Below are 25,578 nucleotides of genomic sequence, written 5' to 3' on the forward strand. Positions count from 1 at the left end.
GTGCTTTGCCACTAAATGGCACCCGGTGGGGGAGGGGTTGAGATTGTGTGACATTCTGTTAGCCAGCCTGGTCTGGGACTTGGCAGTCCTGCTCTTTCGTGTATGTATGTGTGTGTGTGTGTGTGTGTGGTAGGCTTGTGTTGAGGTATGAGGACAGCCTTGGGCGTCAGCTCTCTCCTTCTGCCTTGTCTGAGAGAATCTCTTGTTTACTGCAGTATGTAGCAGACTTAGCTGGCTGGCCCTGGACCCTCTGGGATCCTCCTGCCTGCCTCACATCTTGCTGAAGGAGTTCTGGGATTCTAGATTCAGTCAACCATGTCTAACTTTACCTGACTTCTAGGCTCTGAGCCTCCTGCTTGCAGAGCAAGCACTTTACCTATTTATCTGTCTCCATAACTGCACCACAACGTTTTGAGACGGGTCCACTGGCCTAAAACTTACTATGGTAACCAGGCTGGCTTCAAACTCACAGGCCTTTTGGCTGTGTCCAACATTCTTCTTTTAAAGATATGTGTTTTTCCTACAAGCGTGTCTGTGTACCCTGTGTGTGCAGTTCCTACAGAGGCCAGAAGGTGGCACGGATCACGTGACAACGGAGTTACAAATGGCTGTAGGCCACCATGTGGGAGCCGGGAATTGAACCCAGGTCTTCTGAGAAGAGCAGCCAGGGCTCTTCACGGCTGAACCATCTCTCCATCCTGCACTCAGTGTTCCTTATGCACACAGTGTTCTATTGTTTAGCTGCCATACATTAAACCACTTCTTGGTGGTCACTGGTCATGGCAGTAAAGGGCAGAGTTGAGACGGGACATCTGCTGACATCCTCGTGCTCTGGGGTCCTTTTCTGCTTCTGTGACTTCAGTCTCTCAGGGTGCACCCTTATCCCCAAGCTAATGAGCCCACCATCAAGCATGAGCAGGCTGTGACTCTTAAGGGGAATTATGGGTGGATGGAGGTGGAAAGACGGCTGGCCGAGTAGAACCAAAGGCAGGTAGCCTGGAGTGGGGTGGTACTTCTTAAGGTGGGCACCAGTGAGTGTTTTTTGTCTTGATGCCTTTGGAGGAGGAGGTGGGTGGGTGGGGCATGAGAACTTTCCAGGGGGAGGGGCTGTCTTAGCTGAATGAATGAATAAGCGTTGGTGGCTCTATTTCCTTAGAGTGTTTTTCTGCGCGCCTTGATTTTGCTGTTGGGCGTGGTATGGAGAAGTGTTTCTTGGTTGTAGGAGCAACATCTCTGCCTGTGTGACTACTTCTTATAACTTGATTTTCTTGTTGCTATGACCAAATACGTGACAAGCAACTTAAGGAAGGTAAGGTTTATTTTGGCTTCCATCTTGAGGGGATATAGTCGGCCATCTTAGGAGGCCCGGTGGTAGGCGGCTTCATCTGTGGTGGTGGGGGTGTGCGGTTGGGCTCCTCAAATCTACTCACCTCTGAATAGGAAATAGAAAGCTGACAGGAAGCAGGGCATAGCTCAAAAATGTTAGATCCACACCTAGTGACCCATGTCCTCTGATGAGGCTCCGTCTCCTAAATATACCGCGGCTCCCATAATGTTGCCACCAGCTGGTTGCCAAGCGTTGAAATACTTGAGCCTGAGGAGGTTTTTCACGTTCAGACCATGGTCATGGCCTTGTCATCAGGGCTGTGATAGCGAAGGGGGTTTTGTTTAAATAGTTGATGTCTTTCCATGTGAAGATAGTTGATCAGCTACACAGCTGTAGCAGGTGCCATCGCGGTCTATGGCCTTGCTCTGTTGCCTTGTTTTTAAGAGAAGCCAAAGATCTAGATGTTTTGGAGCTTCCCCTATTGTGTTCTTTGGCACCAAGTTAAGAGTTTCCATAAATGTTACGTAGGCTGAAGAAAGACCCATTGACCTGAAGGAGGAGACAGGTAGATTCAAGGTGGGAAACTCTGACATGTCACTCGGAGTTTGGGGACAGGGTGGCTGTGACTGTCACCTCCACACCCTCTCCAAGTGACCCAGGTCTCCTTGACAGCTTTTCAAACATGGTCTTCTATGTCTTTTTCAGATCCTGGCTCTACAGAGCGAACGGCTCAGAAACGGAAGTTCCCCAGCCCTCCACATTCCTCCAATGGCCATTCGCCCCAAGACTCCTCCACAAGCCCCATTAAAAAGAAAAAGAAACCCGGCTTACTGAACAGTAGCAATAAGGAGCAGGTAAAAGAGCCACCGCGAGTGGCTTCGGTACCGGTGGGATGGGGGCCAGGCAGCAGTGGTGCCGCTTGGGTTTGTGGCGTTGATGTAGCAGGCGGCCTAGCACTAGCTGCCATTTCCATAAAGGGCAGCTCAGAGGAGGCTTGTGCAAACAGTTTTTTCAGTGGTGTTTCAGATCTGTTTTGGGGACAGGATAGATGGAGCTGTGAACCAGACTTGGGGGGTGGTAGTCATTGTTTTTGGAACAGGCTGGAGTTTTTCCTAGGGTTAGTTTTTGGTGGTCTCCCAGTTTTCCTTCTCTCTGGGCTAAGACAGGGGACTGCGTGGCTGAGACCATTTTCTCATCTGTAAAATGTTGGTCAGCGGGGGAGAGACAGTGCCGTGTCTAGCTTTGGTCACGTGTCCCTGTCCTTTTCTCTGCACTACAGACCCGCCCTCCTGGCAGCCAGCGCTGTCAGCTGCATGGAAAAGGCTGTCCTCTCGGATTTTATGTAAAGAATCTTTTAGCTTTCCATCCTCCGGTGCAGGCTAGGTAGTCTTCGGATGTGAACTGATGAGAGGCCCTGTGAATGGACTGGGTGTCTGTCCTTTCTGTGACTGTGAGGCCTTCAGTGCTGATTCTTCCATCTGTTCTGTGTTTTATCACGGTCTGGAGTGGGCTCTGGGGAGCAGGGGTCGAATTTAAGCAAGATTGCTGCTTTTCCGGGAAGAGGGCTCACAATGGTTAAATGCCTGAGGCCTCACGTATGTGTTTCTGAGCGTAAATCTATTTTCACTCCTTGAAATTATATAGCGAGCATGGCCAGCTCAGCCTTGGCTTTGTGGCTTTGGGCAGTTAACCTCTTGTGTGCGATTAGCTTTCTTATTCCCAAGATGAGGATTGTGCTGCTGTCCAGTCCACACGGCTGCTGGGAGCACTGATTGAGTACCATTAATTAATGATGCAAACAGGGTGACCGAATTTGAAAACGAAGTCTGACTCTAGCAATCTTTTTCTTTCTTTTTTTCCCCCCTTCTTTTGTAACCCTGGGACTCTGGCTCTAGCAAACTTAAGGTCTTTGCACATATCAAAACCCCCTAGTATCTCAAAAAGCATTGTAGACCCACAGTGTCTGACATGGAAGTCACAAACCATGCGTGGCTCTCTTGGGCAAGAGTGACTGAGAAACTGAGTTTTTCAGTTAATTGAAAATGAATGGCTGCCACAGAAGGCACGGATATGGTCATTTTGGAAGGGCTGTAACTGTCTCTGGTAAACGGGAGTGCAGAGGTGTTCCCTCTTCTGGGTCTCAGGGCAAGTGGGGTTAGCTTTGCTTGTCTGGCTAGTGACTTCTGGTCCTGTCACCTGGGAGCCATTATAACTAGTAGGAGTAAAGACTCAAAAAGAAACACGGGGCTATGGTCATGGCTCAGTTTGTAAAGCATTTGTCATACAAGCTTGAGGACCTGACTTGCATTTGAGAAAGCCTAGAACCTATGTAAAAATGCCCAGTGTTTGCTTGTAATCCCAGTGGTGGGGAGGTGGACACAGGGGGATGGATCCCTGGCGCTCACTGGTCGGCCAGGCTAGCCTACTTAGTGAGTAGACTGTCTTAAGGAAGTGGAGGGCCTTCTTAAAGAATGACACCTGAGGTCATCATTGTCACCCGGCCTCCACGCAGTCATGAGCTTACACATGTGTGTCCTTGGGTCTCTGAGAACCGGCTGACTTTCTGTTAGTGGGTCCATGTGAACATTCTTCCCTCCCTTCCTTACCCACATGATTTCTCAGCCAGGCTGTGGCCGTCCACACCTGCCCTTCTAGCACTTGGGAAGTATCAGAGTTCAAGGCTAGCCGAGTCCCATGGGAAATTAGAGGCCATCCTAGGCTTTGTAGTGAGTTAGTGGCCAGCCTAGGCTATCTACCTAGCAAGGCGTAGTCTTATATAAGCAAGTAGCGGAAGCCACAGTCCATGGCCCATCTCCAAACTCGCCCACTTCAGCCGTTTCAGCTTCACGTGGGTGGTGATTGCCTGTCACACTGTCGTGTCCTGCATTGCTGTCCTCAGGGTTTGACAGAGAGTGGGACTCTATGGCTTAGGTATGGGAGCAGAGGGGCGAGGGTGAGGAGACCAACGAACTGACCTTGCCTCTAGGCCTCTAGGGATTTGTCAGCAGGGTTGCAGAAGAAAGACCCTCGCTCTACCCCAGGGCACATGACCTAGCTCCCAGCATCGGGGACACTCACTGTGTAATCAGGTCACACACAGGCTTTCTCTTGGAGTTTCAGTTAGATCTTCAAGAGGGCTTTGGGTATGTATTGTCTATGGTTGATTGGCGGGGAGATTCTACTCACTAGGCAGAAAGAAGAGTCCTTGCCCTTTGAATCCTTGGTGGTTTCTAGCATATTGGCATTAGCAGAAAGGGCCAGTTTTCATGCACGCTATCAAGGGGATCACCAACTCCCATGGTGTAATGATTAACACTCTGGACTCTGAATCCAACGGTCTGAGTTCGTGTCTCCGTGGAGCCTGTTCCTTGAGGAAGAGACCTGGTCAGTCATCCTCATCAACTTAGATCATGAAACTCGATATAAACGGCTACCTGAGAACGCTTCGGCATTGCCAGGAGCGTGGTTCACCGTTTTCACTATCGGGGGTCACAGAGAGTTACTTATTTAGAGATAGAGGCTCGTCATGTAGCCCTGGCTGACTTGGAACTCATTATATAGACTCATTATGGCTTCATGCTCACAAACACCCCCCTCCCCCGCCCCTGCCTCTGTCTCTGGAGTGCTGGAGTTAAAGGTGTGCGCCACCATGCCTGACATACATTTATTCATCTATCTATCTATCTGTCTGTCCGTCCGTCCGTCCGTCCGTCCATCCATCCATCCATCCATCCATCCATCCATCCATCCATCCATCCATCAACAGGGTTTCTGGAACTTGCTCCGTAGACCAGGCTGGCCTCAAACTCCCAGCGATCTGCCTGCCTCTGTCTCCTGAGTGCTGGGATTAAAGGCATGAGCCACACTACCACCTAGCCATGCCTGACTTTTTAAAAGATTTATTTATTATTTTTAAAGTTTATGTTATGTGTGTTTGCTTGCATGAGTTTATGTGCATCGTGTACGTGCAGGGGCCTTTCGAGGTCAGATTTCTTGGAATTGGAGCGGTACGAAGTGTGTGCAGCCATGTAGGTGCTGGAGTCCTGCTGGTCTGTTCAACCCTGCTACTTACTAACCTTAAAGATTTATTTTTTCATTTTATCTGTATGAGTTCTGCCTGCATAGATGTACACACCCCACTTGTGTATAGTGCCCATAGAGGCCGGAAGAAAGGTGAGGGATGCCCTGGAAGTTGAGTTAAAATTGTGAGCTGTGGGTGCTGGGAACTGAACCCAGGCTCCCCCTAAGAGCAGCCAGTGCTCTTAACCACTGAGCCACCCCTCCAGCCCTTCGCTTATTATTCGTAGAGAATCTGGACTAGACAACATCTGCCAGCTGTAGTGTGGATGAAAACATCCCTGGAGTGAGTGAATAGGCCTTTTCCATTTTCTTGTTAAGCTGACCTGGGGCAAGAGCCAGGGAATAAAAACATTTACTCTGTAACCGTAACCTGCAATTATCCCCTTGTCGCTCGGGCTGTGCGCTTTACTGGAGGCCGGTTACATACTTTAAGCTGGGAGAGAGAAATCAGAATTTATTTTACCTGAAATTGTTGGCTTTTCCTTTTAAAACCTCCACATTTGTTTTCAGGTTGTTTTTTTTTTTTTTTGAGCAGAAAACAGAAACAGCCCATTAGGGGAACATGATTGACAGGGTGACTGTCTCTGCAGCTGCTGACGCTCGTGGAGTGGGGGGGGTCCCTGAAGAGAGCAGAGTCACTTGGTTGTCCCTTTGGTCCTGAGGATATCCACTTGGGGCGAGGCAGATAGGAGCCCGGGGGAAACTGGGCCATTAAAGAAACAAAAGCAATAGTAGAAATGGGTTGGGCCCAGTGGACCCTTGTGTCATATTAGGTTACCCTGAGTTTTGGTTTTACTCTTCTGTTATTGAGATATGGGGTATTGCTAAATCACAAGGCTACAAGGCTGCCTTTAACTTATTTGCCACAGTACTTTTTTTTTTTTTTTTTTTTTTTTTTTTGGTGGTTGTTGTTTTGTTTTTTGAGACAGGGTTTCTCCTTGTAGTCGGGGCTGTCCTGGAACTTAATCTGTAGACCAGGCTGGCCTCAGACTCACAGAGATCCGCCTGCCTCTGCATCCCGAGTGCTGGGATTGAAGGCGTGAGCTATCACCACTGCCTGGAAAAACAAAATGTACCATTTACAGAATGTCCCAACAATGATATTCCTCTGTGGGTCACCTGCACTCCTCCAGTTGAACTGAAATAGGGAGATTAACTGGTGGTGCAGGAAGATGGAGCAGTTTACTTAGAAGAGAGATTTAAAAAGGTGAGCGAAATAAGTCCCCAAGACGCTCCCTGAAGGAGTGTGGGAGGACCAAACAAGTGTGCAGAGCACTGACTCATCCTAGAATCCGGGAAGAACTTGGGCGGCCTGTATCTCTGAAAGCTTTCTCATCCTGGAGACTCTAGCCCAGTGTTTCTCAACCTGTGGGTCTAGACCCCTCTGGGGTCAAATAACCCTTTCACAGGGCTTGCCTAAGAACATCGGAAAACACAGATATTTACATTACGATTCGTAACAGTAGCAAAATTATAGTTATGAAGTGGTAATGAAAATAGTTTTATGGTCAGCACAACATGAGAACAGTATCGAAGGGTTACAGCATTAGGAAGATTTGGAACACTGTGCTAGCTGTTCAGATAGAGACATGGGGTGTGGCTCTGTGTGCTGTTAAGCCCTGGGCTCAGTTCCAGGTGCTGGAGGGAAAGCAGTGATAGATGTGAACACAGAAGTCTGGACCTATTGGGAAGGTTTGTTATTTTGGTTTTGTTTTTTGAGGCAGAGTTTCTCTGTGTAAAAGCCCTGACTGTCCTGAAACTCACTCTCTAGTCCAGGTTGGCCTCGAACTCACAGATCTGTCGATCTCTGCCAGAGTGTTGGGATTAAAGGCGTGTGCCGCCACCACCAGGCTGAGAAGTCAGATGTTTAGTCAACAAAATGTTTCAACTGCTTTTCATTTTAGGTCAGTATCAATAAATGTAGAAGCGTGTAAGAGCAGTGACCACAAGAAATGTAATAGCAGACCCCTGTTCATTTCACACATATACACTTTTAAAAATTAAATACAAAGTGGGAGAGTGTGTGTATGCATGAATGTCTGTGCGTGAAAGTGTGTGTGTGTGTGTATGTGTGAGTGTATCTGCGTGAGTGTCTGTGTGAGTGAGTATGGGGTTCTCTCCTTCCTTGCCATGGGTTCCAGGGATCAAACTGGCTTTTATAGGCTGGCCTTTACCTGCTGAGTCTTCTTGTCAGCCCTTGTTTTGTTTTTGAGACTTGGTCTGCCTTCATAGACTGGCCTCAAACCCACAGTCCCTCTGCCTCAGATCCCAGACACAGTCTGCTCTATGTGTCCATATTATCAGAATTTGCAGTATGCAGCCAGTGTGAGATCTTATTGGAGGAAATGGTAATATTTTACTGTCAGGGAGATTGTGTTGTGTAAATGTGATATCTGTTGCGGAGGTCTGGTTTCTTTATCTCCCTGTGGGTTCTGAAGGTCACATAGCTTTTCCAAGGCCCTTTGACAGTCCTCACTGGGCTGGCTGCTCGTGGCTGCTTCTTCAGGCTTTTCTGTGTTTGGCTTTGCTGTGTTCTCAAATGTCTCTTTCTGGAGACGCGTTTCCTGATGCGGCCCTGTAGGAGGATGTCTGCTTCTCAAGAGCTGCCTTGCCCTTTCCTCTCTCTGCCGTTGTTAGTTCTGATAAGGTGAGCAGGCTTCTTGGCGGATGCGAACACCCTGCTCCAAGGATCACGGCTCTGGAGAGCCTCTTGGAGATACTTTCTACGCTGGAGATATGCTTAAACAATAGAGATAATTTCGCGTGAACCAAATCTAACTGTTTCTACCCTCCAAATAACTACTATTTAAAGCACACTAGGGCAAATTGCCAAACCTACATTAGCTGTGTAAATCTGGGCTCATGCATGTTGGGCCCTTCAGTTTTTGTAAGCAGTGGCGGTGCCGCCGCTTAATACCAACACATTGGGACTCTCAACCCCATTTTACAGATGAGAAAATTGAGGCTGGGAGGGAGGTAGCGGGAGACATGGCCCAGGCCACGCAGCTGGCCAGTGGGGAGGGTTCAACTGTGCATTCGGATATGCTCTTGCTGTCTAGCCACTAACTCTCAGGTGCTAGCCTTCAATCTCTGGCCTTCTAACACAGAGGCAAGGGGCCCCACAAACTGCTGCCTGGCTCCGGCTGTGTCTAGTTGGGAAGTGGAGGTGGCCTGGCTGTGGAGTGGGTTTGTGAGGTGTGTGATGTTGGTGTGTTGTTTGTGATGTACTTGTGCAAAAACGACTGCTGAGAAACCACATTTGTTTTGAAACCCCACCTGTCTTTCTTGCCTACATTTCAGTCAGAGCTAAGACATGGTCCGTTTTACTATATGAAGCAGCCACTCACCACAGACCCTGTTGATGTTGTACCGCAGGACGGACGGAATGATTTCTACTGCTGGGTTTGTCACCGGGAAGGACAAGTCCTTTGCTGTGAGCTCTGTCCCCGGGTTTATCACGCTAAGTGTCTGAGACTGACATCGGAACCAGAGGGGGACTGGTTTTGTCCTGAATGTGAGGTTAGTTCCCGATGAATGAGTTCATGACCTTCCTCATTTCCTCTCCTTTCTCTTTTCTTCCTTTTATTTTTTAAAAATTTCAAATAATCCAAATAGAGGGAAAGAGAAATGTCTTGCCTCCTGCCTGCTCTACCCTGGCCGCCCCCTCTGGGGACCCGCCTCTGCGCTGGCTGCAGTGGGGCAGCCCTTGGGAAGACATGTCGCCTTGCCTGTCCCCGCTTCTTCACAAGCCTTGGGAGCGCTTTCAGACCTGCGGCTGTGCCTCTGCTGCTTCTGCCGTGAGTGCCTTAGAAAGGGACCTTGTAGATCTGTAATGGTTGACGATGCCATTTGAAAAGATCCCGGGCTGTGTTTCCCTCCTTCCTTCGGCTTTGAGTCCTCGCCAGCAGCCCAGCTGGGAAGACCGCTCTGGTGTGTGTGTGTGTTCCACGTGGCGACGTCTCATGTTAACTTCCGTGCAACAAGCATTTCTCCAGTGCCTGCTAGGTACTGGGGATTCAACAGCGCTTTCGACAGAGAGGAGGATAACCTTTTATTATTATTGTTTCTATTTGGACAAAACTCCAAAGACAGTTACTTATAATAAATAGGTTGAAGAAATGTGGAGAAAACGGACTAAGAATCCAAGCCTGGGAAGGTCACACCGAGATATGAGGAGGATCTGAAGGGCATGACGTCTGGGCAGAGGAAGCCGCAGGTTCGGTACTGCGTTCTAGAGTGAAGGTAGCCCACCCCGCGTCTCCTCAGCAGCAAGGGTGAACTATTTCGTCACGCAGCTGACTGCCTGAGCTCCCTCTGTTCCACGCAGCTCGCTGATGCTCTCTGCACTGCTGAAAACAAGTGTCAGTCGCTCACATCATCTCATAGAGCATCTCTGGGATTCCACCGTGCACTGGATTAGATTAGCGTCCTGTGTGAGAGGGACGTGTCACCTAGACGTGTGTGTAGGAGGAACTCAATACAGGAAAACACGCTCGTCTTGCCACTCTTGGGTGGGGAAAGGAGAAAAAGAAGAAAAAATACTCGAAATTAATTAGACTTCGAAACAAATGATGATGGCCCTGAAGGGGTCTTGTGTCTCTGTCGCAGCCAGAGCCAGCTGACGGCTCCCTCGGGGTTCCTCCAGACAGGCTTGCACACTCTGCTGCCAGTTCCCTCCTGTTTAGAGCTAGCTTACCTCCCCTTAGTTTTGTGGGTCCCTGAGCCTCCAGCAGTTTTCTTCTGTCTTGAGCATCCCCTGCTTTGTCCGAGTCCCCAGATAGAGTGTGGTTGAGATAGGCTGCCATCTTTGCAAGCGATGCTTGTAATGAGTGCTGTCTGAGACGCCACAGTGTGTGACCACCCTGTGTGGGAAGTAGCCAGTGAGTAGGGCCTGCCAGGCTGTTGGGAGCCAAGTTTGCTGTCTCACCATTTAAGATGATGGCCCTTCTCTGTCCCCTAGGCCATGGTTTCCTTAAAAGAATAGCACGTGTCCTAACCTCTCCTTTTTTAAGTGGGAGAGTTTTTTCCTAGTGTCCTCCAGCTAATTTGCCCTTGGGCTCCTTGGTCAGCATTGCTCACCAATTCCCCTGTTGAAAAAGCTTGACTGAGACTCCTATCCTGTGCTAATCCATCAGTCCCTGCCAGGAAGGAGGAAGAAGCTTAGAGGGGGGTAGGCAACGCCCTCTATGCCCACTATGGTTCTGCAGCACCCAGAAAGAACTGGGATCCAAGCATGCAGGTCTGCTTGCTGTGTGTTCAGATTCAGGGCCCTATTTCCCCCGCTCCCCACCCTGGAGTGAATAGGAAATGCAGCTGAGACGATCAAATGGGGTTGATTTATATGCTCTGCACCGTTATCAGTTTTTGAGTGACTCTGGCCCTTTTCTTGACAACCAACCACACTGGGAGTTCACTGGAAGGTCGGCCCCTGAGCTGTGACAGATGGAAACTGGTTCCAAATTACCTGGAGGGAATGTCTCAGCTCTCCTTCCACAGAGAGGCCAGAAGAGTCCCCGACATTTTAGGATTTGCTATTTTTTTTTTTTTGTTGTTGTTGTTGTTGCCACGTAACCCTCAGAGTCCCCAAGATCTGGTATGAGGCTTCTGTGGCAGTCTGGTTCCACTTGTTTTTCTGGGTCTTTTCTTTGATAGGAATGTCCTTTCTGAGATGACCATTGTGAGCTGGGTGTGGTGGCACATACTTGTAAGCCCACTTGGGAGGCTGAGGCAGGAGGATTAGGAGTTTGAAGCCAGCCTGGGCTACATAGCGAGATTCTTTCTCCAAAGAGAGAAGAGAATGGGAGGGGAAGGAAGGAAGGAAAGAAAAGAAGAAAGAAAGGTAAGGAATAGAAACGGGAAAGAGAAAGAACCAGGAAGCCTGGATATGGTGGTGCACACCTTTAATCCCAGCTCATGGGAAGCAGAGGTAACTGGTTCTCTGTGAGTTTGAGGCCAGTCTGGTCTACAGAGTGAGTTCTGGGCCAGCCTGGTCTACATTACTGAGATGGTTTTCAAAGAAGGAAAGGACAAAGGAGAGGTTACCTCTTATAGGATGCCCTCAGTGGGTTCATGTTCTTGGGCATGGAGAATGAGGCGTGTTTCTCATTAGCTGATCCCTTTCCCTTAATTCTTCTACAGTGAGTTCCATTCCCCTGCATCAGCAGTGTTCTTGAGAACGGGCCATGCTAGCCTGCTCATCCGTAGCTCAAGGCCCCCAGAGGATATGACAGTGGCTGTGAGCACGCCTTCTGTGTTGCTATTCCCTCCATCTACTCTCTGTGGCCTTTCTTTTCAGATTCAATTTTTTGGAGGGGTGCCTGGCTTTTTGAGACTGGAACTCACTCTGTAGACCAGGCTGGCCTCAAACTCCCAGAGATCCTCCTGCCTCTGCCTCCCGAGTGCTGTGATTAAAGGCGTGTGCCACCCCCTCCTGGATCATATTCAGTTCTTAAGACCCAAAGGTTGCAGTCTGCTATCTTGCCAGGTCCCAGATCATTACGTCTTCACAAGTCTGAATCCTTTCCTGATGCAGTGTACGTGGATCGCCGTTCTCAGACGGGAACTGCATTTACTTCTGAGTGCAATAACAAAACTAGAAGGAGAACAGATGCATTGGCTGTGATGTGTTCCCCTAACAGACCTGTGTGTGTGTGTGATTTTTTGACTTGTAGAAGATAACAGTAGCAGAATGCATCGAGACACAGAGCAAAGCCATGACGATGCTGACCATTGAACAGCTGTCCTACCTGCTCAAGTTTGCCATTCAGAAAATGAAGCAGCCAGGGGTAAGAGGACTATGCCTGCTGCTGTCAGCATCATGGCGACAGTGGCTTCTGTTCTGTTCCTTCCATGCCCCACGTGTTCCTCGGTGGCCTTGCTTTTCAGGCACACTGACATACCCTTGGGGTCTTCCTGTATATCCAGACATAAGACGCCATCCGGGAAGAGTTTAGTCAGGAGACAGTTGCTCATAGGATGGATGGGGTAAGGGATGGTTCTGAAGAGTTATGAGGTCAAAATCACAATGGTCAAAATCACAAGGAAGGCCTCTGCTCCTCCCCACATGGGATTTTCTTGAGAGCAAAGTTACCGCTCGCTCACCCTAGTGAGACTGAGCCAGTGAACTCGCGCACTTGGCGATGCTGCCCTTCAGCAAGTGGGGCGAGGTTTGGTCTCTTCTGTTTGAGCAGTGGGGAGAGGTGGGTGTGCAACTCACAGCAGCACCCTGAGAGCCCCTGTCACCACAGCACATGTGTTCACCATGACGGTTTCAGGAAAATGTCAGAAAATACTTTGTTTTATTTTTCTTGTGGTCATGGGGATTGAACCCACAGAAACCCTTCCCCCCGTTTCCCAAAGACATTAAAATTACTCCCTTACTGCATTTTTCATACAGATGAATTCAAGGAAAATTTGGGTGGGGTTCCCCTTCTGTTTGTACAAAAGCACCCTGTGCGCTAGTGAAATTCCTTTGAGTTTGTTTTCTAAGTTCACAGAAATGTGGACTCTTAGTTAGGGCTCACCCGTTAAACCTCTTTCAAAAGAACAAACGTGGCCATCGAGTGGTCCAGTAGGTACAGATACTTGCTGTGAAGTCTGCTGCCCAGACTCCGGATGGTAGTAGAGGACCAGTTCCCCTACATTGTCCTCCGAGTTCCACATACATACCCGCACATGTCTGTGCTCACACGCATACACTAAATAAATGCGATAACACAAAAAACAGAAGCAGAACAAAAGCAGCCATTTATTATTATTACTATTATTATTTTGGTTGAATGTGATGAGATGTTGCTTCTGGTTCTTTTAGTTCTTTAAACTGTGTCTGCTAAAGACCTGTCTATATAAAAGGGTCATCTAGACCAGACAACTCAGTAGAGATGTTGTCTTTTTTTCAGGGGAGGTGCGGATACTGGGGATTGAACCCAGAGCCTTTCTCATGCTCTACCACTGTGCTGCGGCTCCAGCCCAACTTTGTGCGGTTTTTGTTTTTGTTTTTCCCAGCTGGGTGTCTCTGTATAACAGCTCCGGCTGTTCTGAAACTGGCTCTGTAGACCAGGCTGGCCCCAGAGATCCACCCGCCTCTGCCTACCAAATGCTGGGATTAAAGGCGTGTGGCACTACCACTTGGTGCATGGTATATTTTAAAGAGATTTGCTTAGTTTTATGTGCATGAGTTTTTGCCTGTATGTGCACCATGTGTGCCTGGCGTTCAAGCTCAGAAGTCTTTGGAACTGGAGTTAGAGATACTGTGAGCCATTGTGTGGGTGCTGGGACCTGAACCTGGGTTCTCTGCAAAAGCAGCCGGTGCTCTTAACCACTGAGCCGTCTTTCTAGTGTCTGTACTGATAGTTGTCAAGTTATCTTGGGCTCGTGTGTGTGTGTGTGTGTGTGTGTGTGTGTGTGCAGTTAGGCAGCCACTGAATTGCATTCCTTGCCCTGGACCATCTTTCTAACATTTTACAGTATTCAGTGCTTTTATTTCTTAAAGGTTTGCGTGTGCATATGTGCACATATGTGTGAACCCTACTTGTGTGCAGGTGCCCAAGGAGGCCAGACAAGGTCATCAGATCCCCTGGAGCTGTCCAGCTTGGGTGCTGGGATCCGAACTAGAGTCCTCTGGTGGAGGACAAGCAGGCTTAACACAGAGCCGTCTCTCCCAGCACCTCTTTTTAGCATGTTTATTGTTTTTAAATTTTTTTTATGGCTTATTTAACTTTATTTTATGTTCATTGGTGCGAAGGTGTCAGATCCCCTGCAACTGGATCTTCAGACAGTTGTGAGCTGCCATGTGGGTGCTGGGAACTGAACCCGGGTCCTCTGGAAGAGCAGTCAGTGCTCTTAACCACTGAGCCGTCTCTCCAGCCCTTTTTTAGCATGTTTAAATTGAGAAGTTAATTCCTGCCATGGACATTGCCCCTCGAGCTGATGTCTTAAGTGGGTCAAGATCAAAAACTTGCTCAGCCCGGCTGCTTGAGGGAGGAGCAGAATCTCACTTGTAGGTTTCCCCCCAGGTCACACCCTATGGTCACATTTAGGGGACATTCTTTTGATGAGTCAGTATCATTTTATCCTCAAGTCAGCTTGTGCTGGGGTGTGGCCTGCACAGCAAGTGCCCTTTAGAGGCCCAAAGTGGGGGACAGTGTTGTGATTGTCAACTCTAATGGAAGAAGGCAGAGGCTACGCACAGAAGTTGGAACAAATAACAAAACCACCCGGGCCCAGGGCTCTGTGAGTGGGTGGAGTTAGAAGATGGGTCACCTTGAGCTTTTTGAGGCCATCTTGTGTGGTTATTTCTGGAGCTGTGAAAGGTTGTCCGGTTTCCAGCATCCTTTACTTTCCAGGCGTGGTCTTCATAGCAGTGATGGTTTTTGCGTGTGCGCATGTCTCTTTCTCTTACAGACAGACGCTTTCCAGAAGCCCGTTCCCTTGGAGCAGCATCCTGACTATGCAGAATACATTTTCCACCCCATGGACCTTTGTACCTTGGAAAAGGTTGGCCTCCATCACAGGGCCTGGCCGAGGTAGCACAGGTGCCGAGACGGCTGAGGCTAATCCCGTTCCCTGTCCAGGCTCCAGTTAGATTATTTCTTGATGCTGTCCTGCTCTGTTTCATTCGGATAGAATCCTGCCTTCTATGCCCCTCCTCCGTGACCTCCTCCTAGGGGATTGCGGGGATTGTTGAGCCACACAGGCAGTGCTTTAGAGCGGTAGTCCCAGCTTCGGAGAATTAGTGACTTGATTGATTGGCTTCTCACTTCTTTCGGAGGCGCTAATGAGAGCAGCAGGAAGGAGAGAGAATGACGTGTTTGGAAACCTCCGGTTTAGCAGTAAAGGGGCTTCCTAGAACTGAATTCCCTTTGCCCATCAGGCTGTTTCTTTAATGTCCGAAGAGCTTTGCTAAAATTCCATGGTGAAAATCACACTTGAAGTGTTTGCTTGAGCAGACAACCCTCATGCAGATTTCCCAGCTCAGCAGCTAAATATGGTAGGGTTGGGGCTGGCGTGACTTCGCCTGCGCAGGGTCTTGCCTTTGATCCCCCAATTCTGTAAGAAAACAAAGACATCCATAAAGTAGAACATGATGTCATAATGTCTGTATTAATAATCCCCCCTCCCCAAAAAAGCAGTACATAACATTTACTTTGGGAAACTCTGTAGACCCTTATGGTATGCTGGAAAGAGAAAGCAGTAGAAAACGACAGGGTTGGATTCTAGCTTCAAGCGGGGCTTTGGTGTCTTCACGTTGTCCAAAGTACCTCCCTGGCTTGTTGTGAGAGGCCTGTGACACCACAGTGACTTTATTAGTAGTGATACTCAGTGCCATGAACTGTTGCCTTCATTGGATGCTGCTGCTGAATAAATGACATCATTTTCAAGATGAGATTGTTCCAGTCATTGTGCTGACTCTTGGGTGCACTTTATAGGGTTATAGATCTTGAACCTAATAGCATTCTGGGAAACGAGTCAGAGAGCACCGATTAATTCGGCCGATGGCTTCTATGACAGGCGTAGGGGACCTGGGTGTTAGCACTGCTGTCTGTATCAGCATCCATGGTCATGCTGCTCTCTGGCTTCTCTCCCTAGAATGCAAAAAAGAAGATGTACGGCTGCACGGAAGCCTTCCTGGCTGATGCCAAGTGGATCCTTCACAACTGCATTATTTATAATGGGGGTGAGTAGCTTGGAGGTTCCCAAGGAAGAGAGTGTGCTTCAGAGAGTGTGGCACACAGTCTTCCTGTCCTTTGTTGAGATCAGTCAGGTGTCATGGACTGGAGGGATGGCACAGCTCTCTTCTGTCCTCGGCGGCCATCTGCGTTCACGTGTACACCCCTCCCCCATATATGTAATGGAAAAGAATCTTGGAAATAATACCAGGCTTAGGTGGCTGAGAACATAGATTAGTCAGCAAAGTGAGGATCTGGGCTTCCATTTCCAGTGCCCGTAGAAAAGCCAGGTGTCACCGCATGTGTTTGTCACCCTAGCTGTGGGAGGGGGGTATAGAGGGAGGGGACTCTCCCTGGAGGCTGGCCAGTGCTCTCGGATCAGTGAGCTGCAGGTTCAGTGAGGGACCGTGTCTCAAAACACTTGCAGAACAAACCGGGAGCGCACCTGATACCGATCCCTGATTATCAGATCAGACAAATGTGCTTGGACTCCTGTGGATGAGCTTAACACCTGTTCCAGCTAGGATGGCCAGTGGAGTGGGGCGAATGGAGGACAGGGATGCTTATGGCGGCCATTACGGGTTTCTTCCTGTACACTGCTGCTTATTTAGTTCCTAGCTGTGTGTGTAGGTTCGGATAGTGAATACTCTCGTAGACGCATGTGTGTGGGGTGTGCACCTGTGTGCGCGCGCATGGGCGAGGCCTGAAGTGTCTATCCCAGGTTCCATCTCAGGTACCACCTACCTTGGTTATTGCTTGTCTGCTGGGATGGTGTCTTCCCAGGTCTGGACATAGCCAGTTAGGCTGGAATGCCTGGCCGTGGAGTCCTTGTGCTTTTGGAATTTTTTTTTTTTTTTTTTTTTGGTTTTTCGAGACAGGGTTTCTCTGTGGTTTTTTGGAGCCTGTCCTGGAACTAGCTCTGTAGACCAGGCTGGTCTCGAACTCACAGAGATCCGCCTGCCTCTGCCTCCCGAGTGCTGGGATTAAAGGCGTGCGCCACCACCGCCCGGCTGTCCTTGTGCTTTTGGGGCTCGCGAATACTGACTGAGCCATCTCCTCAGACCAACAAATTTACAATTTCTGGAAATACTATTAGGGCAGAGAGAACGCAGTCCTTTGGCCATCTTGACCTCTGCTTTAATGCAAAGGAAAAAGGCCTGGCTCTGGACCAGATGCTCACATCATTAGCTAAGAGTTCTGGTAGAGGGAGGGACTCCTCCTGATGCTTAGCCATTAAGTAAGTGAGAATCATCTTGTCTGTTTTTCTACACAGCTACTGGTGGAGTCTTAGCAAGGCACTAGGCACTCTTTCCTTTTTGCATTGTGTTCTGAGATTATAGGGTTAAATAAGGCTCCTTTCTGCTAATTATAGCCTTTAGAATGTCAGAGTACTTTGAAATATTAACTTCATCTATAGGGAATTCCACACCAACTGCCCAATTGTAATACGGTAACAAAACTTGGTCCTTGATAGAAAAGTCAGAATCTGAATCAGTGTTGGAAGCCTGAAACCTCCTTTTTTTCTAAGCCTTTAAATGATGAATATACGTGGGGGTGAGGGGAACAGGTTAAAATTTTTCTAATGCAAGTGTAATCCTGAGGCAGGCGGCTTGCTGTTTGCTTTTGAAATAATCCAGTTTCCTTCTCCTTAGGAAATCACAAGTTGACGCAAATAGCAAAAGTCGTCATCAAGATCTGTGAGCATGAGGTACGTGTACCCTGCCCAGGGCAGCCCAATGGGTGGCTACAGTGACTTCTGCATTCTCTGAGTTGTGTACAGCTTCTTGTCTCTTCAAGCGTGGGAAAATAGGAAAGAGGGGCCCCTAGTGGTCCAGGCCCGTGATCTAAAGGGAATGGGTGGGAGGAGATTGAGCCCGAAGCTGTGGCAAGTACAGGGGATCCTGAGTTTTCTCTGTTGTCAGTTTCTCAGCTTTGCCCTTTGCCTCCACATTTGGGATTGAGGGGTTGAGGCGGTCCATGGAGTCATTCATTCCTTTTAGAGGAGTTTGTAGTTTTGAGTTAAGGGAACAAGCTTATAAAGTGTCTGCTTCTCCTCCCTCCCCCCCTTTTTTAAATAGGGTCTCGTCATATAGCCCAGGCTAACTTTGAACTTGCTATGTAGATTAGGCTGGCCTCTGCCTCCTTAGTACCAGGAGTAAAGGTACCACTGCTCCTGTCACATGGCCTGGCCATGATGGTGCAGCCCCTCAACCCTCCTTCCCCAACCTGATTGTGTGGTTCTCAGGCATGAAATTCACAGATAACAATGTGTGTGTGCTATGGTCAAGAGACTGGATGGCTTTGCTAGTTGGTGGATCTTTCCTGACTGCTTTCCAGAATAGCTGTAGCTGGATCTGTATGGCAGTGTGTGTTCTTCCCGACACCTTATCAAAGGTTTATCTATTTATTTAAAAAAATTGTTTTTATTTTACATGCATTGGTGTTTTGCCTGCAGGTATGGCTCTGTGAGGGTGTCAGATCTTGTAGTTACAGACAGTTGACTGCCATGTGGGTGCTGGGAATTGATCCTTGGTCCTCTGGAAGAGCAGTCAATGGTTTTAACTGCTAAGCCATCTCTCCAGCCCCCTATTTATTTTTATTTATGTGGGTATGGGTACCTGTGTATTTATGTACATCACAGGTGTACAGATGCCTGAGGGGGACTGGAGGGCAATTCCCTTCGAACTGGAGTTAACATGTGGTTTCAGACTTCCTGAGGTGGTGCTGGGAACAGAACCCAGGTTGTGAGCAAGCTCAGCATGTGCTTTTAATCTCTGAGCTTTTTCTCATGCCCGTCTAAATTTAAAAAGTGTGTGTATGTATATTTCTTCCATGTGAGCACGGACAGCAGCAAGTCACTGTCGTTCCTGTCTGAATTGCGTTGGTAGCGAATTGTGACGGAACTCACTTTGGACTAGTACGAGTTGCGCGTTAGGAGGCGCATCCCCGCTCACTCAGTTCCTTCTGTCTCCAGTTAACCTGGCTCAGGAGGGATGGGGATGGGATCGATGTGGGCTACAAGACGCAGATGTAACAGCACCTGTTCCATGCCTGCGTCCTGCATGGTGGTAGGAAGCAGAGAGAAATACAAGACCGCTGATACTGGGAAGCTAATAGCCACTGAGTTTGGTGAGGCTTTAGAGTCTGCTGCCAGGGTTCAAATCCCTGCCCTGTCTCTCTGCCACTGTGATCTCTGGGGTAGGTTACTTGAATTTTGAGGGTTTCATCTCTCTCCTCCATACTTTAAAATGAGATGATAGTAGTCCGTCCTTGTCCCACTGATGAGGAGTGAGTGAATTCCCAGGCGTGGGAGGTTGAGGTGGGTCTGGTTGTGGTCAAGGTGGTATGACTGACTGTAGATGTCACGGGACATCTAGATGATGTATACTAAATCTGTGAAGTTTACTGCTGTGTGGATTCTGTGTTATTCATCATCCGTGACTCCCTAGGAAGAGGCGCAGGCCCAGGGGCATGAGTGATGTTTTTCTGAAGCCTCTGGATTAGTGCCAGGTAGACTGCGACTTCAGGTCGAGGCCATTGGTTCTGAGCCTGCTGTCCACCTACCCGAAGGTACCATCTTAAAAAGGATGGGGGACAGCTACTGTGTGGTTGAATGTTCTGGTTGTCATTAGCGCAAATAGAGTGTGTTGACGCGGTCATGGTTGACAGTAATGTAGAGATTGAGCGTGGAAAATGGGGGAGGTGGAGAGGAGAGATTCCAGACAAAATTGGTCTAGCTGCGATTCTGTAGGTGGGCAGAGGTCAGATTACTCATGGCCTGAATGGAGCCTAGCAGTTGTTGAAGTTTTTTGTTAATTTCTCAGTTTAGCTTCTAAGGATACCAGGCAAAGTGCACATACGTATTCAGGCAAAACTCCCTTGCTTCCTTCACTCCCTCCCTCTCTCCCTCCCTCCCTCCCTCCCTTCTTTTCTCCTTCCTTTTCTCCCCCTCTCTCTATAAACACACACACACACACACACATACACACACACACACACATCAGAAAGCAAACTGTGCTGTGTGCACCACTGTGAACCTCTCGTTCCCAGCATTTGGGAAGCTGAGGCAGAAGGATCTTTTGATCACGTTGAGGCCAGTCTGGGCTATGTGGCAAGATTCTATTGCTATCTCCCTGCCCCCTAATACAAGAGGAAAACCCAAAGAAGAAAATCTGACCTTGAAATCAAAGTACAACACTTAACTACCAGGGATTTACTGAGGGCTGCCAGACGGGAGGCCGTCTCTGGGGCTCCACGCTCTAATGTGTTTTTGCCTTACAGATGAATGAAATTGAAGTATGTCCAGAGTGCTATCTTGCTGCTTGCCAAAAACGAGACAACTGGTTCTGTGAACCCTGTGTAAGTTGGACTCGATCCCTTTAATTCATTTCTGCAACTCTGGTGCCTTCAGTGGCTATACCAAGAGGGACCTCTTCGGGGATTCATGAGATGAGGTTGTGGAATTTTATAAAATGATCTGTAAAAATCAGGGTAGAGTGGAGCTAATTGGGCTTGGGCAAACCTCTTGGGCTGAACTGTTTTGTCCCAGAGTTAAGCATCCTGGTAACTAGGTTGACTCAAGTGGGATGCGGCTAGTGGGATGCAGGTCACAGGACGTCAGAATCATGCCTGCAGTTTTCTGTGTCATTCTTAAGTCTGCTTCAGTCTGTTTGAAGACCTTTGGACATACGTCCCTGGAGGATTGTCAGGGTCTCCAGAGAGACCTCATGGACTTTGTTTCTCTTACAGTGTTGGGCATTGATTGGATCAATGTATGTTTATTTTAAGCAGTGGTTCTCAACCTTCCTAACGCTGCGACCCTTTAATACAGTGCCTCATGTTGTGATGACCCCCAACCATAAAATTATTTTGTTGCCACTTCATAACTGTAATTTTGCTACTGTTATGAATCCTAATGTAAATATCTGTGTTTTCTGATGGCCTTACGTGGCCCTGTGAAAGGGCCATTTGACCCCCCAAAGGGGTCATGACCCAGAGATTGAGAACCGCTGTTTTACAGAGGTGCACGTTGCAGGGTGGAGTGAGTATACATGAGAGAAAGGCAGGGCGGAGGGTTGGAGAGGGCAAGACTGGACAAGTGACAGTTAACACACAGCTCAGGTTTCTGAGCCTCTGGAGATAAAGACCAGCTCAGCCCCAGCCCTGGGGAGTCCCCGGCAGATGAGCGCCTCCTGCATAGCTCTACGCGGTAATGAACAGAGCCAGGACCTGAACCTGATTCTTTTCACTGTTTCAACACTTTTTTTTTTTTTATAAATAAGTCAGGATTTCTTTGTGTAGCCCTGACTGCCCTAGAACTCAGACATCTGCCTGTCTCTTCCTCCTGAGTGCTGGGATTAAAGGCCAGTGCCACCGTGCAAGGCTCACTTTCAGCTGTTAAGCCCTCCACAGCTCTGCGTGGCTGCACACCTGCCAGCGAGCACCTGTGTGAGGGCCCTGCTGGCAGCTGTCCTCATTTTGTGCGTGACTCGTGCCGTTTTGCCTTCTAATCACTGTGAAAACACCATGGCCAAAATCAACTTGGCAAGGAAAGGGTTTATTTCTTCTTATAGCATCATCCAGGGTCGTCACAGCAGGACCCAAAGTAGAAGCAGTGGAGGGGGCTTGTTTCTCATGGCCTGCTCAGCCTGCTTTCTTATAGAGCTCTGGACCACCAGCTCAGGGGTGGCACCACCCACCACATCGGCCATTAATGAAGAAAATGCCCCACAGCCTTGTCTACAGGCCAGTCTGATGGAGGCTTTTTCTCATTTATAGTCTTATAGTCGTCCCCCTCCACAAATGACTCTAGCTTGTGCCGAGTTGACAAAAACCTACTCAGCAGAGCCTGTCTCCTCGTGTTCAATTTACCTTGCTTGACTTTAATGTGTGTCCCGCTGCCAAGTGGAATGCCAACTCTGCATTTTGTTCTTCTTCTAGAGCAATCCGCACCCTCTGGTCTGGGCCAAACTGAAAGGGTTCCCATTCTGGCCAGCGAAAGCTCTGAGGGACAAAGATGGGCAGGTTGATGCCCGTTTCTTTGGACAACATGACAGGTGGGAATTTAAAAACAGACTCCGGGTGGAAGCCTGGGGATTTACATCGGATGTCAAAGGTGGCGGAGCCGGCTTGCTGTTATTTCTGCTGTTTTTAAAAAACAAATTCTGCCTTTTATTCGTAATGACTATGGCTGTTGTTCTGTTTATTGTCACAACTGGTGTTGCAAAAAACATTTCATGGTTCTGTGTTAAGCCCAGTGAGGGGAGAGCTTCATTCAGTCCCTTTAGGAGTCTCAGGAAAGAACCTGGCCTCCATGGTTGTGTTGATGGATCTGGCTTCGGAATGAGTTCCATGACCGTGTGAGGTGCTGCTGTTTGTCCTGCAGTTATTTATTTATTTTGTTTTCTGGAGTGAATTAAACCTCTGTGCAAATTACTTTTAAAAGTAATGCCTTTTAGGGACCGGAGGTAGTTTCCTAGATTGCCACTAAATGCTTCTCTTAGTGCTAGATGGAGTAGTACCCTACCCCTTTCTTCATATGTAAAATGGGAAATGATGGGGCGGGGATGGGGATGATGATGTTTTGACAGGTGTGAACCCTCCCTCCCAGCCTCCCCACCCTCCCCTTCTTTCCTTTCCGCACAGACTGAACGGAGTTATGGAGTCATTCCAGCTAAGAGCAGCTCCCATTGCTTTGGCGCCCTGCCTGCCTGTGAACTGTGGGTAGCCAGAGGTGCTGCTTAACGCGTTCCCTTTCAGCGAGTCACTCAGGATTGCGTGAATCCAGGGCACCTTCAGAGCCGTCCCCCTCTGCTGGGACGATGTAGGAGTGAGTGCATAGGAGTTGAAGTTGTGTCCCACACAGAATATACATATATGAATATGTGATACCAGCATCATAAATAGCGGTTACTCTGTGAATTTTTGATTGATTTACAAATCAAAGGAGAAAAAGAATTTTAGGAGATTTATTTTCTTACAGAAATCCCAACAGTCCAAAAAAAAAAAAAGTTTGAGGCCAGCCTGGTCTAGTTCCAGGACAGGAACCAAAAAGCTACGGAGAAACCCTGGCTCGAAAATCAAAAAAAAAAAAAAAAAAAAAAAGAAAAAAAAGAAAAAAGAAATCCCAACAGGTCCCTTGTCTCACCGAGGTGGTACTGGCTTTGGGTATCACACTTTAGTTTTGACTCCTTCCCCTGCCTTTTTCTCGGGGGAGTGTCAGGGGCTCATGTAGCTCAGGCTCCTCTCAATGTGTTTTATATTGGAAGGTGACTCTGGGCTCCTGGTCTTCCTTCTTCTGCTTGAGTGCTGGACTTCCAGGCATTCTCCTTGAGAGAACCCAGGGCTTCCTGCTTGCTAGCCAAGCCCTCTACCAAGTCAGCTCCATCCCCAGGCCCTCCCGATCCCATCCTGTCCTGAATTTCAGCATTCCTTCATTTGAAGGAATTTGCTTCCTTGGGCTACAGCGCAATTGTTGGCAGGCAGATACTTGTCCAAGTGAGCTGCTAGGCCGGCTCTCTCCCAGCTGTAGGAAATGCTGGGTGTGAGGTACTGGCTGACAGCTGGAGGGGCGGAGTCTCTGGAAGGGCTGTGCCTGTGATTTGACCTGGGGTAGAGGAAAGCAAGGATTTGCTTTTTGTTTCCGTAGCAGGAGGAGCTGGTGACTGGCTGTGCCCTCCACATCCCATCACAGAGCCTTTGTGTTCATAGCTTTGTTTGCTTGCTTGTTTTTTGGTTTTTCGGGACAAGGTTTCTCTGTGTAGCTTTTGTGCCTGTCCTAGAACTAGCTCTTGTAGACCAGGCTGGCCTCGAACTCACAGAGATCCACTTGCCTCTGCCTCCTAAGTGCTTGTGTTCATATCTTAATAGTTTAAGGCTCTTCTGTGGGACAGCATTGTGGAGTCACCTTCAAGGGTGTGCATCAGTGTGGCACACCAGCGTGTCCCCATTTACCAGATGGTCCAACCGAGTTCATGGCTCTGTTCCTTTTGTGTCTGTCCTGCCAGCCTGCCAATGAAGGTGTCCTTGGGCACACAGGCCTCAAAGGCATTGATTGTTCTCTGTGCCAAGGCTGCTGCCTTAGATGTATGTATACAGTATATCCCTTGGTCTTGGCTGAGAGCCAGACCTTTCCTGTTCTCTTGCAAGATCACGATCCTTCTCAGCATCTGCAGTGTTTTGCTGTTTCCTCTTCTGGCCTGTGCTCACCTAGTGTGCTTACTTTGGGCAAGGTGACCCTGCTGCGGATGTGTGGACAGTCCACAGTGCCATGGTACCAACACTTTGGAGGCCCAGGGTATTCCTGTGTCTGGGAGCTGATGTGTATATTCTCCTTAGGGGAATGAATTCTTGGTTCCTAGACAGGAACTCCTCTCCCCATCCCCTTCTAGACAGGGTTTCTCTGTATAACAACCCTGGCTATCCTTGAACTCACAGAGATCCCCCTGCCTCTGCCTCGAGTGCTGGGATTAAATGTATGTGCCATCATACCCAACCCTAGATAACCAACCCAGGAAGGCCCATCCACAGCCTGCTTTGCTAAGATGTGCTGAAATTGTGGTATAGGGATCCATGGGAGTCATAACAGGCGCCATAGCTGTTGTTCTTAGAATGCTTACTTCACTCAGTGGTGCCAAAAGCAAAAGCCTAGGCATACAATGGCGAGCTGGGTCAGGCTAAGAAACATCCCAGAACCCTACATTCAGATTGTCAAGTTGATTGGCTGGAGAATGAACCCATGGAGGCTCTGGCGGTTATGGGACACCTTGAAGTCTCCCTCTGTGCGCTTTTCTGCCTTTTTTTCCCTTTGGGACAGGGTTTCTCTGTGAAGCCCTATGTTGTCCCTGTAGACCAGGCTGGCCTGAAAGTCAGAGGCCTGCCTCTGCCTCTTTCTCTCCAGTGTTGGGATTAAAGGTGTGAGCTACCACGCCCGGGATGCTTTTTATCTTTTAAAAGAATTGTTTGATTGATTTTAGACACGTGTACCATTACCTAAAACTATAGAAATTCTTATGCCAAATGATTGCTAAGCCTTAAGAAAAATACTCTTTAGCCTTCATGTGCCTACTGTACAATTGAGGAGGGGATTCTTGTGTAGCCAAGCTAGTCTTGGATTTTGCTCCTTCTGCCTCAGCGTCCTGAGAGCTGGGGTTGCAGACACAAACCCTGTTCCCAGACACCAGGCATTTTGCTGCTCTTTGAAGTTGCTGCTTTCACCTCAGTCTTCCTGGTGAGAAAACTGAGGCCCAGGGAAGGCAATACCTTACCCAGGGTCACTCAAAGGAGAGCAGTTCTGTGGCTCCTGCCTGAGGCCTTCTGTGCTGAGGAAAATCTCTTTTTCTTTTATTCTTGCCTAGTAGGCCTCTTAAGGCTTTTGGGAATAGGGTAGGGGGTGGGAGGTAGTTTTGGCCCAGACAGGGCAAGGGCCTTGGGCCTGTGGCCCCTGACTGGGAAGGCCCTGTGCTGACTCAGGACTGTTGAGTTTGCTTTGTTGGAGTTCCATTC

At 48.6% G+C, this 25,578-nt stretch overlaps 1 protein-coding gene across 19 annotated transcripts in view; it reads left to right on the forward strand.

The window, feature by feature from the left end:
* The window catches only part of Zmynd8 (zinc finger MYND-type containing 8), a 95,149-nt gene that overhangs the window by 29,419 nt on the left and 40,152 nt on the right, over positions 1–25,578 (forward strand). For 12 of the 19 annotated variants that reach the window (XM_057781605.1, XM_057781616.1, XM_057781617.1 and 9 more), the window contains exons 3-10: positions 2,033–2,181; positions 8,708–8,926; positions 12,079–12,192; positions 14,810–14,902; positions 15,995–16,082; positions 17,727–17,782; positions 20,356–20,433; positions 22,015–22,130. In XM_057781605.1, coding sequence (XP_057637588.1) covers positions 2,033–2,181; positions 8,708–8,926; positions 12,079–12,192; positions 14,810–14,902; positions 15,995–16,082; positions 17,727–17,782; positions 20,356–20,433; positions 22,015–22,130 — 913 coding nt within the window. Of the gene's footprint in view, positions 1–1,198; positions 1,310–2,032; positions 2,182–8,707; positions 8,927–9,022; positions 11,247–12,078; positions 12,193–14,809; positions 14,903–15,994; positions 16,083–17,726; positions 17,783–20,355; positions 20,434–22,014; positions 22,131–25,578 lie in introns of those variants that run through there. The other 7 variants (XM_057781611.1, XM_057781618.1, XM_057781619.1 and 4 more) reach the window with 3 other exon arrangements.

Source organism: Chionomys nivalis, chromosome 9 (assembly GCF_950005125.1).
Source record: "Chionomys nivalis chromosome 9, mChiNiv1.1, whole genome shotgun sequence".
Classification (NCBI taxonomy): domain Eukaryota; kingdom Metazoa; phylum Chordata; class Mammalia; order Rodentia; family Cricetidae; genus Chionomys; species Chionomys nivalis.